The sequence below is a fragment of the Macrosteles quadrilineatus genome, unplaced genomic scaffold (assembly GCF_028750875.1).
Source record: "Macrosteles quadrilineatus isolate MER2022 unplaced genomic scaffold, UCM_ALF_1.0 Scaffold_4__1_contigs__length_99947679, whole genome shotgun sequence".
Lineage (NCBI taxonomy): Eukaryota > Metazoa > Arthropoda > Insecta > Hemiptera > Cicadellidae > Macrosteles > Macrosteles quadrilineatus.
This window is the reverse complement of record NW_026542597.1, coordinates 99,744,712-99,766,229: the sequence shown is the minus strand read 5'-3', so window position 1 is coordinate 99,766,229 and position 21,518 is coordinate 99,744,712. Positions and strand designations below refer to the sequence as shown.

The 21,518-nt window shown below is 35.3% G+C and overlaps 1 protein-coding gene and 1 long non-coding RNA gene across 3 annotated transcripts in view; one reads left to right on the top strand and one right to left on the bottom strand.

The window, feature by feature from the left end:
• LOC128993610 (uncharacterized) overlaps positions 1-21,186 on the top strand; it is a 36,505-nt gene extending 15,319 nt beyond the window's left edge. The window contains exons 2-4 of one of the 2 annotated variants that reach the window (XR_008490777.1): positions 18,639-18,809; positions 18,938-19,100; positions 21,029-21,186. This is a non-coding gene — a long non-coding RNA (uncharacterized LOC128993610). The remainder of the gene's footprint in view (positions 1-18,638; positions 18,810-18,937; positions 19,101-21,028) is intronic. The other variant, XR_008490778.1, reaches the window with a different exon arrangement.
• Positions 8,089-8,887, bottom strand: LOC128993609 (cytochrome b5 domain-containing protein 1-like). The gene has a single exon (XM_054417608.1). The coding sequence runs from the start codon at positions 8,846-8,848 to the stop codon at positions 8,114-8,116; it is 735 nt and encodes a 244-aa protein (XP_054273583.1). The 5' UTR covers positions 8,849-8,887; the 3' UTR covers positions 8,089-8,113.
• Positions 21,187-21,518: the final 332 nt, after the last annotated feature.

The following is a 21,518-nucleotide window of genomic DNA, read 5'->3' as shown; positions in this document are numbered from 1 at the left end:
AGCTGAAGCCGGCAGACGTTGTCTTGCCTTTGGTTATTTATATAATTTAAGTATCGAGTAATAAATACCCCCGCCGCAGCAAACCTGCCGACTAAGCGAATTTCCATTTGACTGAATTGATTTTCAGTTAAATATATTTTAATAACATTAGGTTTAACGAATACCTAGGTTTGCTGCTACAAGGAAACTAATAAAGTGTGTTTTTGAGTAAAATATTGATAGCTTAGAACAAAATAAATAAATTTGCTAAGTTTGATCAAAATATATCCGTAAACAAGCAAACTACAACATTTTACAATATTCTCCATAAGAATAACATGGAAATTTTAAATTTATAATTTTTTAAATTTTCTCCGTTACTAATAACCGAACAAAAATACTTTTATATACTAAATTATTTGTTTTTTAAGCTCTTTAAAAAGGTCTAAAGAGAAATTGAGAAATTTTGTGTTTTGAGGGTCGAAAGTGAGAAAAACCTATTTTTACCCCATAAAACCCCCCGTAAAGCCCCGTTCCCATGGTCCGATCATGCTGGTTCACGAACTCATTCAAGTTTATCCCGCTTTACACCTTTAAACCAAATTTCATCAAAATCGGAAAAAAATTACTCAAGTTATCGCGTTCACGGACGTATATATATATATATATATATATTTTAATTTAGGTGTTCACTTAATAGGGCTGCTGATATATTAAATATTTAAGTAAATAAGTACAACTGAGCACCCTGAATATTATATAATATTATAATATATTATACAACTTCTTTTTTAAAAATATAATATTCAGGGTGCTCAGTTGTACTTATTTACTTAAATATTTAATATATATATATATATATGTGTGTGTGTGTGTGTGTGTCTATGTATATATACATATATAAAAATTAGAACGAATTGTGTTTTTGGCCTCTGGGAGGGAACATCAAAATGAAAAAGTAAATCGGTCCCGGGTCTAGGACTTACCGTGCCACCTACGGTAATAGCTACTACTTCCCTATAGGGAAATTCGCTAAAAGAGGAACTATGTATGTGTGTATTAGCGAATTTCCCTATAGGGAAGTAGCTATTACCGTAGGTGGCACGGTAAGACCTAGACCCGGGACCGATTTACTTTTTCATTTTGATGTCCCCAGAGGCCAAAAACACTATTCGTTCAAATTTTTATATATGTATATATATATATATATAGACATATATATATATACGTCCGTGAACGCGATAACTTGAGTAATTTTTGTCAGATTTTGATGAAATTTGGTTTAAAGGTGTAAAGCGTGATAAACTTGAATGAGTTCGCGAACCAGCACGATCGGACCATGGAAACGGGGCTTTACGGGGGGTTTTATGGGGTAAAAATTGGTTTTTCTCACTTTTGACCCTCAAAACACAAAATTTCCCAATTTTTCTTTAGACCTTTTTAAAGAGCTTTAAAAAACAAATAATTTAGTATATAAAAGTATTTTTGTTCGATTATTAGTAACGGAGAAAATTTAAAAAATTTTAAATTTAAAATTCCCATGTTATCCTTATGGAGAATATTGTCAAATGTTGTAGTTTGCTTGTTTATGAATATATTTTGATCAAACTTGGCAAATTTATTTATTTTGTACTAAGCTATCAATATTTTACTCAAAAACACACTTTATTAGTTTCCTTGTAGCAGCAAACCTAGGTACTCGTTAAACCTAATGTTATTAAAATATATTTAACTGAAAATCAATTCAGACAAATGGAAATTCGCTTAGTCGGCAGGTTTGCTGCGGCAGGGGTATATATGTATATACGTTATGGACTCCGAAACCGCTCGACAGATTGTAATGAAGCTTTCAGGCATTATTAAGCATCATTCAAGGATGGTTCGAGTGAAGTTTGGTGCCTTGCCCCAGTGTATTTTAAGTGGGCCAATGTCAGACTTTTTGACCTACAATGTTTACAAATAAATATAATTTAAAATCAGATGTTTACTTTCACCAACTGTTTTGTAGGTTTGAATAATTATAACATTCTGTATTAGCATTAGTCATGATTTGAAATAGTGCCACAGTGTTTCTACAGAGTGCAGCACGGAAAACTATTTTACTTTTGAATAAGTCCAAATGTATTAAACCCCAATCGCAGCACACCTGTGCACTTAACAACGTTTACATTCTCCAATATTAAATATTAAAACATAAAAACCTTTATCAAAGTATTATAAAAAATAAAAGGGATGACAATGCCTTAGTATGTTTATCTTTCCACACAATATACAGTAAAAGGCAAAGCAAATTAAAGGCATTCTCCCACTTTCCATTTACCTAGGAGGCTGAAATTCGGTACACCGATTCTTTGGGCATTAAATAGGAAAAAAGTAGTTTTTATTCTGATCGGGCTTTCAGTTCCGCCCCAGTGGCTGTGGAGTTTCCCATGCTAATCTTATGATTTTTCATATTTAAAAGGAATTAATGAATCTTAACAGCTGTTTCAATTAAACAAGTTGGTGCTGTTCTATGATGTTCAATAACATTAAAGGTACACAAGGATTACCAACAGGGCGCAGCACTATTTTTTTTATATTTATGACAACAGCTAATCTGCAACCAAAAGGTGAGTGAGCGTAGCGAACGAACATCATCTTGGAGGCAAGTTAGCGTAGCGAACAAGCTAACCTGAAAACAAGTGAGCACAGCGAACGAGCTCCAACCAGGACGTGATTGAGCCATGCGAATACTTATGAAGTTAAACGGGGCAAAGCCCGCGGGTACAGCTAGTCTTTAATATCAATGAAATGTGAATCCCTGAGGATAAAAAAACATAATTAGTGAAGTGTTGCTGTAGTTAATTCTGAAAAATTATAAACTTGATCTCTCAAGAAATGGTACTGTACACTAGATGGTTTTGAAAATGGTTTGGAATCATCAATTGAGTTGGGGACGGAGTGGAGGATGAGTGTAGAATGGAGTGAAATATCTGTGTAGCTTTGTTAGTGAACAGGATCAGCCCAATGATCAAAAACAGCTGGGTCCAGTTTTGAGCCATGAAATTCCAATGAAAGGGTATCAAACAGAATATTGGGGACATTTTTCATCACGATTAGTACAAAGTGTTTACGAATTTACCCGATCCTGAACCTAGTCCCTTTCTCAGGTAAGAAATCCCTAACCAAAGGCCAACCAATCAACCAAAAAAGTTGCACAAGACACGACTAATTAATGATCCGCCAAGACACTCCTTATAACTGGTAATACTACTGTTTGACTGTGAAAAAATATCTCAATGTATATTTCAAATTGTTTCAACTATTAAGAGGTAATAGTTCCGTACTGATACTTAAAACGTCGTTGTTTTACTTAAAAAAATTCAAAGACTAATACAGTACTATGGTCTTTTCTCTAGTATAAATTATAGAAAGAATTCTGCTTTTCGAATGTACTTACAACAGGCGAGACGAAAGATTGGCGATTCATGATTAACAGACGCTTGTTCCATCGTGGAGGTGCGACGCTGGGGTTGCGGACTCTACTCTGTTCTTGCAGCGCCTTGCGTATCCTGGTCTCCTTGGGGTTGTAGATATACCCTGCAATACGACACAATCATTAACATACGCTTGTTCCATCGTGGAGGTGTGACGCTGGGGTGGCGGACTCTAATCTGTTCTCGCAGCGCCTTGCGTATCCTGGCCTCCTTGGGGTTGTAGATATACCCTGCAACACGATGCAATCATTAACAGACGCTTGTTCCATCGTGGAGGTGTGACGCTGGGGTGGCGGACTCTAATCTGTTCTCGAAGCGACTTGCGTATCCTGGCCTCCTTGGGGTTGTAGATATACCCTGCAACACAACACAATCATTAACAGACGCTTGTTCCATCGTGGAGGTGCGACGCTGGGGTGGCGGACTCTTAATCTGTTCTCGCAGCACCTTGCGTATCCTGGCCTCCTTGGGGTTGTAGATATACCCTGCAACACAACACAATCATTAACAGACGCTTGTTCCATCGTGGAGGTGCGACGCTGGGGTGGCGGACTCTTAATCTGTTCTCGCAGCACCTTGCGTATCCTGGCCTCCTTGGGGTTGTAGATGTACCCTGCAACACAACACAATCATTAACAGACGCTTGTTCCATCGTGGAGGTGCGACGCTGGGGTGGCGGACTCTTAATCTGTTCTCGCAACACCTTGCGTATCCTGGCCTCCTTGGGGTTGTAGATATACCCTGCAACACGATGCAATCATTAACATACGCTTTTCCATCGTGGAGGTGCGACGCTGGGGTGGCGGACTCTAATCTGTTCTCGCAGCACCTTGCGTATCCTGGCCTCCTTGGGGTTGTAGATATACCCTGCAACACGATGCAATCATTAACATACGCTTGTTCCATCGTGGAGGTGCGACGCTGGGGTGGCGGGGTTTACAAATGAAGCTTCGTTTTAAAAACACGTTTGGAAATACATTTACATTGCAACGCTGCGAGAATGAGCTAACAAAGCGGTACAATATTTGCACACTAGAACCATTTTTTATTAGTTTTTTCCATGGATTTATATTTATTCTTGTGAATTTTAGTAAACTCGCTCATCTTTCATTCAAATCCTGCTTGCATCTCCGTACTGATGATGTACTGATGTATGGTGATTTTTATTTGTCACATTAATTCATATTCACCCCTCTACTATTGATGCCTTGGGAGTAGAGATACTTCTTTATATTATATTATACGTTATATTTATATTAGTACAATTTTAACCCTATTGTCCAGTTAGCCTTGAGTCGAGTTGTAAAAAACCTAAAATCGAGTCTATATAATATATATGAGTGTAGAATAAGCTAATTTAGGTATCCTACAATATACATAGGTTTCATACAAAATAAACTTCAATCAGTTAAGAATTATCTTAGTTGGTAGATTAAGTTTTCATAGACCATTTATTTATGGGCGTTTTATAGTATCCTTAAACAGCTCTAATAGTCTTCTATAGTTTTTTTTCGTGTTTTGCGTGATTTTAGTATGTCCGTGAATATAAACAAGGTATTGTCAAAGAATAGGATACTTATGCTAGTGTATAAATCAGTTATTATCAATATATAACATGACCCATTATTATAGGAAAAACTCGTGGTGGAAGGAAGGAAAAACTGCTTCTATCATCAATGGTCTTTATGTTACGAAAAATGCTGTTTTACTGTTTTAGTCAGCTGTACGAAAGCATAATTTTTAATACATTTGAAAACAAAAATACAGCAAATGTAAACATTGTAGTTTTCTATTTTGTACATTGAGACTAATCTGTATTTTCATTCCAAAACATTCTTTCAGAACTTTGAACCCCCGGGAAAAAAGACAGAAATCATACCAGATATAGAAAGGTATACCAAAAACGTACAGTGTTGGATGAACCGTTTCGTAATGCATAAAGAACGTACATACTACAGTAGTACCTAAAATACCAGTAGTGCCTAAAATATATATGATAGTGCCTTTACCTGCGTTTTGTGACGGGACGGGGAATATTGAACCGCCACGAGTTTTATGACCGTCCCGAGATACTTGAACCGCCACGATCATTAGTGCGGATTATAAGGGTCAGCTTCGCAGGGTTGAAAAACAGTTGAACTGCCACAGGGGTTCTGCAGGTAGCGAGGGAACTTTTTGAAATGTTTATCCCTCCAGTTTCCCACTTAGATATAAGATGGACTAAGAGTCAAGATTCAAGGAACAATAATAGGCCTAATTCAAGCAACCAACTGTAGTTATTAGTACAGGTTATCATAGTACAATAACTCTAGTACAGTTATCATAGTATTATTATCTTTTAAGTGTTGCCAAGCTATTTCCAAGTATACACGGATTAGCATAATAAAACCACACTGTTTTGTGTTGTTTGGTTTGAATCCTGATGTGCGCCAAAGTATAGGCCTAAATCGTACGACCAAGTATAAACCGTGCGACAAAGTAAGTAAATTCAACAATTAGCAGCTTTCTGTACTATAAACAGTGCAAGGAAGCCAACTTTGTCTGGTGACTGTAGGAAAAATCGTGTTCACCATTGTCAACTATACATCAATGTATCACTGATTTTGAACTGTGATTATTTTTACAGCTGACGGACAATATGGATACAATTGTGGACTTAAGAATTGCGGTCAATGTAACTCAAAACATGGTTCCTCAATGCATTTAAAGCTTGAGGATTTATGCAAAAACCAAATTTACCTGCTTACTGCATACTTATGTTAACAGTTATGTACAAATCTAGACATATAACGAATACCACACCGTCTATACTATGCGTGAATTCTCCGGGTTGCCGGAAGTTTTACCCCCTGTACATATTTCTAAGATTTCAGAGAAATGGCGTTGTACGGAATGGAATTTCAACCCCCTCAAGAAAAATTATTTGTGCCACCAAGTCAAAGTTTTACCCCCTGTATACATTACTTAGGTTTCACAAAAATGTCGATGTATGAGCTGGAATTTCAGGCCCAAAATGAGGCTAACACGAAACACTGAATTAACGTACAAACGTAGAAATAAATACGTAATATGTTTCTAAAAAAAATAAAAATAGGAAGGAACTATGAGAAAACGTATATCCTTAATACTTACATTGTGTTTCTGTACTAGGAACTACATAGTTTTTTGCTCGCAGTAGCCTTGAATCTTGACTCCTAGTCCATCCTGTATCTAAGTGGGAAATTGGAGGGATAAATAATTCAAAAAGTTCCCTCGCTACCTGCAGAACCCACGTGGCAGTTCAACTGTTTTTCAACCCTGCAAAACTGACCCTTATAATCCGCTCTAATGATCGTGGCGGTTCAAGTATCTCGGGACGGCCATAAAAATCGTGGCGGTTCAATAACAGCCGACGGGACATGAGCCTAACTTTTAAAATATTGAATACCCAGGGGCAGAAGTAGATCGAAATCGAAATAGGAATAAGGCTTAGGAACCACTATAAATATATTCGCGCACTACTTGTACTGATTCGGTTCTTGGGGATTTGCGTTATTGTTGAAAACAGACAGATGACGAGGGATGAGGTAGAGCTCTAGGTTATCCGAATGGGAATAATCTAATAGAGCTTATAATTTAGGTGGATTTAGCTGGATTTGTAAAGGTGGTTTTGCGTGTTAAAAAGACATATAGACCCCATATATTTTACATTTTTGTTCGTAGAGTATGTAATGGTGTAAATGTAGTGGGTCGCGAGAGGGGCTACAGGCTACAGTCCGGCGTAAGATCGATCAATACGGTCACAACGCCGCCACCATACCACGTGTTCAACGTACCTCCTTTACCGCAGGTACTTATTGTGTATTGTTTTCGAAATAAAATAAAATGAAATAAAAGATAGTGTGTTTACTGCTTGAAATTGTTGCTAATCCTGTGATTTAGAACCGGGCGCGAGCCTAAGATGGTCGGAATATTACCTCAAGCTAAAACCAGGATAATAATCGCTGATTTTGTATCGAGAGGGTCTTGTAGGTATAGTAAGTACCTTGTTCCAAGGAATAATTTATTACAATTTAGGTGCCATTTTATACAAGTACAAGAAATACATTAGATTACAAAATACTCCTTTTGACAAATATCCCCCCCCCCCCCCCCCGTTGCAAAAAACCTACTATCGATTGATTTTACAGCTGCTTTATTCCATTTTATTTAAATAGCTCAATGGTAAAACGAAATTCGCAGTAGACGCACACGAAATAGTAATAACATTAAACTGAAAACTAGTTTGACCAAAACAAACACTATAATCTATGTGTTTTATACCTTAAAAATCTACCCCTAAATAAAGGCATTCACCAAAGTTAATGCAAGACATAAACAATAGGTTTTCGATTCAAACGGCAGATTGTGAACGCAGGACTTCAAGTTTAATTCCAATACCACAAGTCCCGCAAGCTTAAATCCACTTTACAAGTGCCAAAATAAAAGTATTTGAGATTTCTATCAAGAATAGAGATTATACGTCTCGTTTACACCATCGATATTTATTATATTATCATCCCAAACATACAAACAGTGCAGTATACTTTAACAATCGGAATTTAATAGTATTAAATCATTTGAAGAATACGTAAGTAGATTTTGAACCATCCATTTCAAATAAGTCCGAATTAATGATTTTAATCGCGATGATCATCGTTAAAGTATAGCATCAAACAAGGCACGTACAGGTCTTCAGGAAGTCTCAACTGTCTCAACTTGAGCCTCATGTCTGGTATACCGTTCTCATCCAAGGTCCATGTAGAGTTGAGAGTTCTCGTCTCGTACTTCCACGTGTACCCTGTAGCTGACGAGTTGAACATAGAGTATCGCTGCAGTATCCTGTCCAGGGTGTCTTCCGAACAGACTTCCAAGGTCACCTCCTCCCCGGTGAGTTTGTTGTTGATCCTGATAGGTCGAGCGGCGCGGGTTACATACCCCACGACCAGGTCCACGTCGAACCACCACGGGAGAGTGTCCAGGGGTCTCCATTCCGAGGAAGGTACCTGGGGAAGTACATGAGGGACAGGCCCGTGAGGTGTGTAAGGCACTCGCACTCCGGTCACTGGATGAATGTGATGCTTAATTTCTCCTGTTCTGGGGTCGAACCAGTGGGAAATGTCTTTACCAGCGAACGCTAACACAGGCATTACTTCTCTAGTTCCCTGATATTCTCGAACGAGAGGTGTCAAATCCCTCACAATCCCCAGAAAACTAACCCAGCAATCATTCTCGCTGTTGTGCACGACGACTTCTTTAGGGGTAAAGAAAGGAAGAGTCTTCCTTTTCAATTTTGACTTCAGTTCATCGAACCGGCTGGTTGGTTTTCTCTGGTTGCAAGTTAGCTTGAAAGTTAAACAGTCGTTTTCACACATTTCGTAAACAAGGTAATGTAAAAAACAAAGCCCAAAACGCGACGGTCCAAATTAGAAAACACACAACAACATTTTTGTAATGGATAAAATAAAATCATCTTTTTAACGGTTGACAATTAATTGCGGTATGTTATATTTTGAAAAACAAAACATAACAAATACATTACTTTAATAGTAAATGGATCAGCTGGCCGAACGCAAAGTTTTGGGTATAGTAAATTAGATCTCATTGTATTTTTTTTCTATTTCTGAGAATGATAAAGACGTCTCTAAAAAATTAATTACAAAATTATTTCAACAGTAAACGATTTCAAGAAAGGGCACAATTTTCCGTGATCTTTTGAATTATTTACTGAACATCTGCTGACAATGATTGAATCTTATTTTATTTGATTTTAAATTAAATCTCTTCAAATAGGTAACATTAGGTTAAACAAGCACAAACACCATAAACATGTTATATGAATTTGAACGGATGTTGTTTTTGGCTTCTAGGGACATCGAAATGAAAAAGTAAATCGGTCCCGGGTCCAAGTCTTACCATGAAACCTACGGTAATAGCTTATTCCCTATTTGGGAAATTCGCTAAAATGACACAAAGATACAATGTGACCTTTTCCTGAAACTTGCTCCAAAAGATAGAAGGGATGTTGACACAGAAAATCGAACTAATAACTCCTATTTGGCAGAGAGCGTCCTTCACCTAAGGGTAGCAACAAGTGAACGAGATATTAGCTGCGCTGTCAATTATAACTTTCCGCCCACCGATTCATAATTCATTCCAACTAATTTCCATCACTGGAAAAATGCTGGATATTATACGAAACTTAATACAGTTCTTCCAATCTGTTGTTTTAGCTGTATAAATGTCAGTGTATTTTAATTAATTCAACGTTTCAATATCGGTTCTTGTTTTGAAAATTGGATGCTTTATAAGTTTAACCGTAACAGTTTTTGAAGTCGATTAGTTGAATTTAAGTTATGTTGAATGTTTATTTGGGAATACAAGTTGATCAATATGTTTTTTTTTATTACAAATAAAATGGATTTTCCTGGCTACTACTGTACTTCCAACATGACGTAAGAAAAAATTATACTTTTTGTTTTTCTTGTGTGTTCTGATCTAGAAGTAATTTTATAAAACATCTTATGAAAGGTCACAAAGGTCGCTATTTAGCTGTATGATTTAAAGATAACCATAAAACATGTCTCTGAACTCGCATGATAGCATTTTACGATGAATAAATAGCTTTAAAAGAAGGTTCTCCAATACATAGCCTCAGTCCTCAGAGACCTATCCTTGTTCAGTATAAGATCACATAGTATCCACATTGGCAAGCGTTTAGACATAAGTTATACGTAGTGATGTAAAATACCCGGGTATTTAAAACTCGGGGTAAATACCCTGGGTATTTACCCGGGTAAGTACCCTGGGTATTTACCCGGGTAAGTACCCAAAATCCATACCCGGGTATTTTGGGTATTTATGAAATCGACTGAAATTCATTTATATTTACCCCTTAATATGTTATTGTTATCATTACATGATTAATTAGAATAGTCTATAACACCTTTTACAGTAACTTGACGCTTTGCTAGTAGGCTTCCTTTTATTTAATGATTTAGCACCCTTTTTTTTATAATACAGAAAGTTTCTCAATAAGCATGGGGTTTTGTGTCTTAAATCGAGTAACATCAGTTATATTTAACTTACTAAAAAATAGTATATTAAAAAAAGGCTGTGGCTATTTCAATTTTTATCATTTTATAAATTTATAACCAATTAAATAACATAAACAAAATTATTTTTATTTATAAATATCCAGGAATTGTTGAAAGATTTATTGTGCTATAGATTCAAATGTTTTGTATCACAAGTTTATGAAATTAGTTTTTTTATTTTGATACCATTGATAGGCCTACCAACAAATTGTCTAGAACAAAAATATTATTAAATCCTGCCATCCTACGGATTGAATTTTAATTATTTTCTTAAGTTGACACATAGGCCACTACTAGGTTAAATTTTCCTTGTCTTTCTAAATAATAATTATTACTTTACAAATTATTTTTTTTTCACTTTCAATAAAATAAATTCATCTATCTAGCATAGAAATTAAAAAATCATAAGTAGTCAGGACCAGTGCAACCATGGGACCAGGGTATTTATGCCAATTATGCTTTATGCTCAGACCTGGGTATTTATGGCGATTGTACCCAGAAGTAAAATGCTAGTAGTGACCATATGAAATTTTTTTCAACACATTTTATCATCATTTTACTATCCTTACAGGGTAATAATTGCAAAAAAACATCTCAATCTTCTCTAACTTTAATAAAAATTATAAATACCCAGTTTTTGGGTATTTACCCAGGCCTGGGGTAAATACCCAGGTAAATACCCAATTTATATTTACCTACCCACTGGGTATTTACCCGGCCCACATCACTAGTTATACGATCTAACTACTATTCAACGAAAGTGTGCCTTTCAAGGAAAATTAATTCCAGGATGCTTTTGTGTATTTGGAAAGTAGTAAGGAAGAGATACTACTTTATTGTTTCATTAGTACGGTATTTTGAGTCTAACTAACTTCGCTTGCCAAAAGCATAGAAGCACTAAGAACAATTACCGATGTATTTGACTGGTTTCACAGAAAATGTTATAGCATAAGATTCACCAAGCTGTCCAGGCTATCGCGCTATCATATAAGATATCACAGCAAGAATTTATTCTACAGCAATGACAGTGGAAGTCTATTTGAAAACTGGAAATCTGGAAGGAGTTTGGGATTCTCACCCGGCAGCGGTTTGGAAAGAAATTGTAGGACGAATTCGCTCACAAAGCTCGGCGCCAGGATAAATTCCCAAGCGGTTGCCAGGGCAACGCTTAGGTTCGCCTCGAGAGGTAAGGAGCCCTTGAGGAGAAGGAAAATCTGTTGACTCAGCTGTCAACGACGTAGATGGTGAAAACTGGGGGAAATTGATTAAATATGGATATCTTGATGCAAAACTGTATAGAATAGGTGAAACGGGGGAAATTTACAATATCGCAAATTGTAAAATTTGAATGATTTACAATGAACATAATATTTACCCTTAACCTTGTACTGATCTATTGCGTAGAAACACCCGTTTTATAGTCAGTTGCCTTTAGGAAGTTCTCAATATGCGATAGAGTTCTCTAAAGTTGGAGAATTTGAACACAATTGTATTGAAACAATTTTGGGTTTGCTTGGATCGTAACTACTCACTTGTAAAAACAGTCATTTAATACAATATTTGAAGATGTATAAAACCCTAACTATAAATACACCAAGCTACCTATCCCTAACAATACACAGTTAGTTAGGTATGGTAAGAAGTATACGGTTAAAAGTTGACCATAACAGGTTGTGTGCTTAATTTTATACTTTTTCTTATTGTTGGAGCACGTTAATTCTCATTTACCAACCTTAGCATTATCTGCGTAATAATGCCACTGCTTGGTGGTTCGGAGCCCACCTTAATCTGTAGAAAAGAAAAGATAAGCCCTTCAGCTATAACTACTATACCTCGGTATTGGAGAGAGGATATCCCACCACCGCCATAAAACGTATAATTAATTATTATCTCTTTATACAAACATGTTTCTATATAATCAACTAAGTTTCAACGACTAAGTTCTACGCTTGGCCAAACTATAGAAAGATACAGAATATCGGACGCTCAATACCGTATGAACTTTATCTTATAGACATGCACGCATATTCCAAATATATCCAATATTTACAATCAAGTTATTCGAGAAGTTAGTTCAGCTGTAGGATCTTTCCAAAAAATACAATCCTGGACTGATATTTTTATACAGTTATCCTAATCCAATTTACCTTTGGTGCATAAACATGTTTTGAAAGGTTTTCAATCGTAAATGTTGGATTTGAAGGTAACTTTAACTAACTTGTAATGTGAATTGAAAACTAAATTGGCTGAGTTCTGCTGGAGGGTCAATCAGGGTGTTTCGATTAAGACTTTAAATAAAACTAAGAATAAAGCACCAACGATTTTCCAACTGGAGGTTAAGCTGTTAGCAGCTCTGTTAGCTGCATGCCGGCCAATCAATAAGGCTTACGACGTAACCTCCCTGGCCATAGTGGTGTGATGTGCGGTCATTCTGTAGCCGCAGACATAGGGAAATACTAGCACGATTAAGACAAATATCTGTTATACGCTGAGTTAATTTTTCATGCGATAGAACACGGGGAAAAAACGTCAACGAAATATATTATGTATCAAAAAAATATGTATAAACTAATTATTACCAAGGGGTCGCTTTTGAACGTTTGTACGTAAGTATTTCCCCCTTATTTAGAATCCACACTTAATCCCTTAAATAAAAAATTAGGCGTAACATTTTTTGTACATATTGCTGAGTATGACAGTAGAATGAGGGCGATCATATGTTTTGAACTAAGACGAGCTGTTTGTCTAGTATCATTTGTTAAAACCCCAATGATAGAGGAGAGCTAGGTACAGTTTCAAACCATTCTAAGTACAGGGTGATTAATAAGTATATACACAATTTATTTTTTCAAAAAAATAAGAGCTAAGAAATGCAATTTACATTGTTTGATACATTTTACATTTCTTCGGTGACGGAAACACGTGCTCGCCCAGATTTCTGTTTGTCTAAGACCTTTTTTTTGCCTTTCCACTAACTTTTAATGAAGACTGTTTCTGGTCTAGAATGTAAAGGTCCGAGTAACCCTTTTACACGTCTCCACCATCTTTATACAACCACAACTGAACGAAACCCCCCATATATAGCAGCAGTCCTAGCACTATCCTCAATACTTGACACGCCTGAAATTTTGACTGAAGCCGCAACAATGATCATCTGTATACATGAAACCTCATTAATTTGCCTTTAATTTGACATAGTTGGATACAACTGGCATGATATCTTGGCGAGCTACATCAAATTACAGTTGTGTATATACATATGAATCTCCCTGTAGTTTAATGTGACCATTCTGGCGTTAAAACCATTGAACTAGTAATTAGTAAAGTTCTAATCAGCTACACAATACTGAGGCTGAAAATCTCATTTAGGTACATCCTGCTAAAATTTATTATTTGGTTAACTTTTGCAAACATTTATTTACTGGAATAATCCATTCCTCTCCTCCACAAAGCAAAGTATCGCTTCCCAACGAATCTAACCACTATAACAAGTTGAGGTACCACAACTCCAAGCAGATACTGCCAAACAATCTCTTTAGATATAACATTATTAGTCAAATTAAGTATTCCTCATAGAACGCAGTACATTAAATAACATCCAAAATCACAGATATAACCACGAAAATAACATCAAACATTTTCATTAAAACAAAAACAAATCCCACAACAACAAAGCATTTAAAATCCAAAAGCACCATTTCCCCTCTCACCAGTATACCTTTCACGGATACCAATTCCACCACGTTTGCATTACCCCCCCCCCCTCCCTACAATATCCACACGAGGGTCGTACCCGCCCTTGACTGCACGTCTGCCAATTAAATAGCCACAACACGCGTGTGTTGCATGTCGTGCCGCATCGTCCATTTCATCAGGCTAAGCACCCCTAAATACCGTTTCTTTGTTTGTATCCCCTCGCAAGTCTAATTCGCCACCTTTTATGTGCCTACTTTATCATTGTGTGTTGATATATGGAGAAACCCCATATTGTATGTCTATCTTTTGCTACTAAGAGAGTATTGTTAAATGATTTTTCATTACTGTGTTTCAAGATAGAATTATATTTAGTGTTAAGTTTGTTAAAATGGAACTTAGCTTAAAACAGTTTTAAACAGTTGCTGGGAGTCGTCCACAATCCTCTTCAAGAAACTATTTTACTTTTATTATTGTTCATGGTTAACGGTTAATGCCTAATTTCGAACTTATAGTTGAAAAATGACACTTAGTGGAGTAACCAAACATTTTACGTGTTTGATTATAATGTATATTGAACTATGTTTCATGTAAACTTATGGGCTACAATAGTCTGAATTGATTATGATTAAACATCTCACCATTCTCATTGCCATTTCTATTATTAAGTTTGCATCAAGAACTGCACGTTGTTTTCTAATTCCGTTCAATGAAACCAAAATCAATGAAAACGTGTATACAAATTTTCAGTCAGAACAATTATAATAACCCGTGTATTCAGTAGATTGCCTGCGTTAAGCAATTTAAAAACCTATTACAATCTTACTCCTTTTTCTAATTATTTCCTCATTCAGAATTATTGTGGCCCGCTCAACTATGACACTTAACGCATAACTTTAAATGTTTTGAATTCAGTACTCAAAAAAATACCCCCGCCACAGCAAACCTGCAGACTAAGCGAATTTCCATCGACCTGATTGGATTTACACTAAAATGCCTTCATAAAAATAGCTCATTTATTTCCTATTTAAATAGAATTAGTTTAACGAGTACTTAGGTTTGCTGCAACAGGGAGGGTAAAAAAGATTTTTTTTATAAAATGAAAATAGTTTAGTAAGAAATAAAAGTATTTTCCAAAATCAATCAAAATATGTTCATAAACAAACAAACTACAACAGTTGACTTATTCTCCATAAGAATAACATGGGAATTTTAAAATTACAATTTTTTTGAATTTTCTCCATAACAATTAGGCACGTAATAACGCTTCAATATACTAAATTATTTGTTTTTTTAAGCTCTACAAAATGGTTTAAAAAGAAATTGTAAAATTTTGTGTTTTTAGGGTCAAAAATGGGAAAAACCTATTTTTACCCCATAAAACCCCCCATAAACCCCCGTTCCCATAGTCCGATCATGCTGGTTCGCGAACTCATTCAAGTTTATCCCGCCTTACACCTTCAAACCAAATTTTATCAAAATCGGACAATAATTATTCAAGTTATCGTGCGGATGGACACATATATATATATATATATATCTATATATAGATATATAAAAATTTGAACGAATGGTGTTTTTGGCCTCTGGGGACATCAAAATGAAAAAGTAAATCGGTCCTGGGCTTAGGTCTTACCATGAGACCTACGGTAATAGCTACTTCCCTATAGGGAAATTCGCTAAAACCCAAACTAATTCCAGGAATATTACAAAAATGTGTACGTTATCTTATATATTAAAACGTAACAGGTTTTTTTTTATTTCACGATTCTGAATCAACCACTTGACGGATTTTCATCATTTTTGCGTTGAAAGAAAGATTTTAAAGAAGCCAATTTTGGGAACTAGGGAATGTCGAAGCCACAATTTTAGTTTAGGGTTTCAGTTTTTTTTTAGTTAAGTTTAAAATTTTAACAAGTCCAGCAGCCGACGCTAACATTCTACTCTAGGTTTTGGTATAATACAATTTGCTTAACGTAACAGCTGTAAACAATCAGCGTTTTCGACAAAAATTCAGCATTTGGATGAAAATGAAATGACATACGTAGGGTTGACTTTATATGCTATGTGTAATGCTTTAATAATTGATACGTTTATTTATTCGGTTAGAGGACGAGAGATAATTTAAATATACAAAGTAAAATTAAAATAATAGATGTTCTAATTTAATTTTTTAACAGTCTATAAAATCTTTAGTTTGTTTTAGTGCAATATAATTTGTTATAACTAACAGCTGGTTGAATATACAAATATTCTAAGAACTATGAGGTTAGTTTATTTACTCTGTGATTTTGTCATTGATTATAGAAATTAAGTAAGATTCTTTAACCATTGCTTTATACGAATCGAAGCTCACGAGACTTCAAAAGAAAGCTTATGAAAATTGTTTTACCACCCGAATTTTTGAGGACAGGTTGGGAAAGTAACAGCGACCAAAGTTTTAATTAATCTTGGTAGCTTTTTCTTTACAATAAACTTTGAACTGCTTAAACTATGCTTGAATTAGGAATAGACATATTGATATAACTATATACAATTTTAATGGACTGCTCGATTTCCGTACGTAGGACGGGCCAACAGCTCGTTTTAAAATAAAACTATTTATTCCCGAAACATACCATTAATTTACATAGCATGTTTTAAATTATACTTCATCCATATATTTTGTTAGAAAAACAAATCTATGTAAAAATCATAAAATTTAAAATTCCTGCCTGATTTTGTTACTTAATCGTTGGAAAGCCTAATTCGTGTAAATTTGCAAATAGTTATGAAAGTGTGATTTTATTACTTTTTGAGGAGAAAAAATGAAAATAAACAATAATACATTTAAAACGCCTTTTTTCCAAGTTTATATTTGTAGCCAACTTTAGACTGTCTTTATTGAGTATTTTCAGGAAATACATGATAGTAATTTGTAGGAAATTTTATTCTCTATCAAGAATATCACTGTCCACTTGGTCGATTTCTTCACCATTTAAAAGTTACTCTATTTTCAAAAACGTTAAGCAACCTCCCAATTTATAGTGGTGAGAAAATACTGAATGAAAGATGTTGTTGTTAAACTTTGTACAATTAAATCTACAGTTCTACTAAACCGATTTTATTAATTAATAGGTCATTGGTAAGCCTAATTTGTGTAGATTTGCAAATAATTATGAAAGTTAGATTTTTTTAAAGATTGACTAGATGAAACCCGTCAAAGTCGACAGTTACTGTTGAGGTTGCAAGCAAGATCGTTTGACTATAAATCGATGATAAATAACTCTATTTTTTGAACAATTTGTGTTGTTCGTGATTTAGGTGTGTCCTTTAGGTACGTCCGATCTTAATAATCAATAAATCAAATGGAAGCTGGTATTTCACTGAAGGTTCTTAGGTCAAAACAAATAGAATAACGTAATTTGAATTGAGTAAAAATATCACAAACTAAATTCCACATCCAAGATATAATCAAATTTATGTTTTCTGATTGAGCGATACAGTATCTTGAAGTTAACGGATTAAAACAGTGCTTTAGGTACGATTATTAAGATCGGAATCTTAATAATTAATAGCTCAAATGAAAGCTGGTATTTCACTAAAGGTTTTTAGACCAAAACATATAGGGTAATTTAGTTAGAGCTGCTGAAATACATCTTTAATTGAAGTAAAAAAAAATAAATTTTTTCGTTGGGTAATACATTAGAAAAATTAATGATTATGTTTGATCACAAATATTTGCTTGCATAACTTTATTTTAAGACCAAAATGAAGAAAATGGGATGGGCAGAAGAGCCAAACGAACTTGAAAAAAAACTAATTTAACTCCCATAAGAAATGTACAGGGACACATTTTGTGCACATCTCGAAATATACGTAAATAAAAATGAATGCCGATTCTTGATTGCAAATCTGTAGTGCGTCCATACCTTTAGTTTGAGGCCAAAATTATTATGAAAATCGGTCGAGTAGAAGAGCTAACCCGACTCGGAAAAGAAAACCCAAATATTATTATAGATGGCCATAGGTGGTTTATCAGTATGAATAATCTAATCATACGAAACCTTTTGTGTTAATAATTAAACGGCTTATTGTTATTTGATTGATTTGTCTTTAATTAAATGTTGTCGTTAACAATTTGCATTTGTGTTTAAAGTGAATTATCATTCTAATGTTATGTGCTTAATCTGTACCATTAATATTAGTAAGTAAAGTGGTGTATGGATTTCCAAACCATTAATAATCATGGAATAGATAAAATTGAATAATTATTTTTTGTAGCCAAGCAAGTGTTCGGTAATTTGTACAGTTACTGTACTACTTTACAGAAAACGGTCTCATTAGTCAGCCCGCAATACAGCAGTGTTTTGGTAAAGTATCCTACATTTTGCAGGCGTAGTTACGAGTGAAGTAGTCTCCAGTTGTCCGCCGCACCGTTTGGTTAGGTCGGCCAAACCAAACTGTGCGACTCAGAGGCAAGTGGGAGGGATTGTTGGTCTCATGCTCCGCCGGCCGCAGACCTTGCGGAAACTAGCGTGGGGGAGATTGACCGCGGTGGACCTAGGTATGACTCCAAAATAATAACATACCGTACTTTTAAACAAAAAAGCTTTTTATAAAACACCAGACTTGTTAAACTAATATAATAGTAATAGAGGTTGAAGAGTTAAGCATTTTTATAATGTGTTTCAGGTCAGTTATCTTCGCACGGTTGGCGGGGCCAGTGTTGAGGACTCAACAAGACGGATCCTTGTAAGACTATTCAAAAATGAGCTTGCGAGAGAATTTAGTTGGGAAGGAAGAGGAGGAAAGAAGTGGAGTCTGCAGAACTCTGCATTGGTGCAGTTGATTTGCCGTAAGTTTTTAACATTTGGTTTATAATGTTACTTTTATTTATTCTTTCAATGATAGGCCTATATTTGACATTTATTTATTTTTCTATAAAGTCAACTCAACCAAAGTAAGTAATTTATTTTTTAACCCTGTTTTTACCATCATAAGTTTTATTATTTAACTAATAATTGGTATGTACATATACGTCATACAGTAGCCTACATTTACTTCATACCCCCACTTGAAAATGCCATTCTGGCGAAACATCTTGTTATTCTTTACATACATTTTTAGCAGTATGGCGTAAAGTTACGTACTAATTATTAGTCAATAAAAAGGTTCAGGGGCTAGATCAATGGATTTTAATTATATTAATTTATCATCTTATAATTAATTATCATAGGCTATATGATATTAATTTATGATGTTACTCACATTTTTTGTCTGTAGAATGTACCGTACCTATCCTTTTTTTCTGCACTGTACTCTTTAAACCTCTTCAATACTTTGATTTCTTGATTGCAACTTGTTAGTTTTCCTACAGTCACCCGACAAAGTTGGCTTCCTTGTACTGTTTATAGTACAGAAAGCTGCTAATTGCTGCATATTTATACTTTGCCGTACGGTTTATACTTTTCCGTACGGTTTATACTTTGCCGCACATCAGGATTCCAACGAAACAACACAAAACAGCGTGGTTCCATTATGCACGTAATCCGTGTACGCTTGGAAATAGGTTGGCAACACTTAAAGATAATTATACTATGAGCAGCTGATTGACTATTATAACTACGATTTAACCTGTCATTTCGTGTTTATAGTTTTGGTATTTCTGAACTTTCTGGACTTTTCTTTTAAACGTTTTTAAAACCTTCCTACGATCTTAATAAACAAGAAAATACCTTTTAAGCATTTTTTTAGGCGCGGAAACCACTTCAAATTACAAAAACATACGGAACTATATTCTCAAAACGCGGAGCACATTTCTTGCTGAGGAAAAATAGCGGAGTGATATGGACCGCGGGTACTACTTTCTCTAGGGCACCATTTGTGTTGCCAGCTGAACCTAAAAACGTGTTGCATAGTGTTTGAAAGACTAATTATTTATGCTTTATAGTGACTGTAGGAAAAATATAATGTGTAACAAGAGTGAAAAAGGCCTTTGCTGCACTCGAGATCATTCCACACTCGCCTGCGGCTCGTGCGTAAACATTGCTCTCGTGTGCAGCAAAGTGCCACTTTCACCACTAGTTACACAAATAACTATTAGCTCAAAAAGAAACGATTTTGCTTAACACGTTCAGTGCGGCAGGCATTCCAACAGGCGCTCGCCAATGGCGGCGAAGCCCCGGCGCGGTGCCGTACCAACAGCAAACGCAATTGGCATTCAAATATTTCAATCTGACGAAAAACAAAAGAGCAGCGGCGATTGTACTACGTTACCCCGAGGTTGAAAGTAGTTCCCTAAAACACCCAAAGGTAGCAGCACTGCCTGGATCAGTAGTCAGTGGCTTTGTAATATGGCTTGAAGAGAGAAAATCCCCAAAACCGGTACAAAAGCATCGTCAGACGGGATTTTACGGGAAATTTTAGTACCAACCTACACCAAAATAAAGCTTACATTATAAGCTACGGGCTAGCAACGATTTTAACGTTCCCCGGCAATGGCTGAGCGCATACTGAACTAATGTAGTGGGGGTTGCGCAACTACATCAATTGATGTAGGCCGCTCGTGTCGCGACTACATCAATTGATGTAGTCAGCACTAAACGTGTTAAAAAAATGTTAAAAATGAAAACGTTAAAAATGAATTAATCTAAGTTTTGCCATCAAGAAAACAAAGGATTGATTAAAAAGATATGTTGCTCTAAGCGTGAATCTTGTGCCTACCCTAATATTACCTTATACACAGGAATACAGACATTGACGCAAGTGTGAATTTTGTTTCAGGTGTAGTTCGTCAACAACACCCGTCCTCATTCGATCTCACAACGTTTGAGAAAAAAACCAGCGAATGGTTACGCCAAGCAGGAACAAGGATTTATGTCAAAAATAAAAATTTAGGCCTACCGCAGATTATCAATTAAATAGTTTTTTCTTGACATTTCTTCATTGTTTCGTTTATATGTTCCTTTAAAAAGTGTGTTAATAAACAACAGAAACAATTTTATAAAAACAACTTTTATACTTGAATGTATTAGGGTACTTGTGATTACATCTGAACAAATATTTTTACTCATTTTTTGTATTTTTGTGCATTTATTTTTTGTTTTTTTATTGTGCAAGTATTTTTTGTGCACAATTTAGAATAGGTCTAAAAAGTTACTACAAAATCTATTATTATTTGTTGAGCCTAGCCTTCTTGTTTTCTCACATTAAATAAACAACAGGGAAAATGGAAAACTAAAAAAACAACATTTTCATATAAGAATAAGATTCA

What these genes read in the sequence shown, in the direction of transcription:
- LOC128993609 (XM_054417608.1), bottom strand. Translation starts at nt 8,848, where the DNA reads ATGTGTGAAAACGACTGTTTAACTTTCAAGCTAACTTGCAACCAGAGA.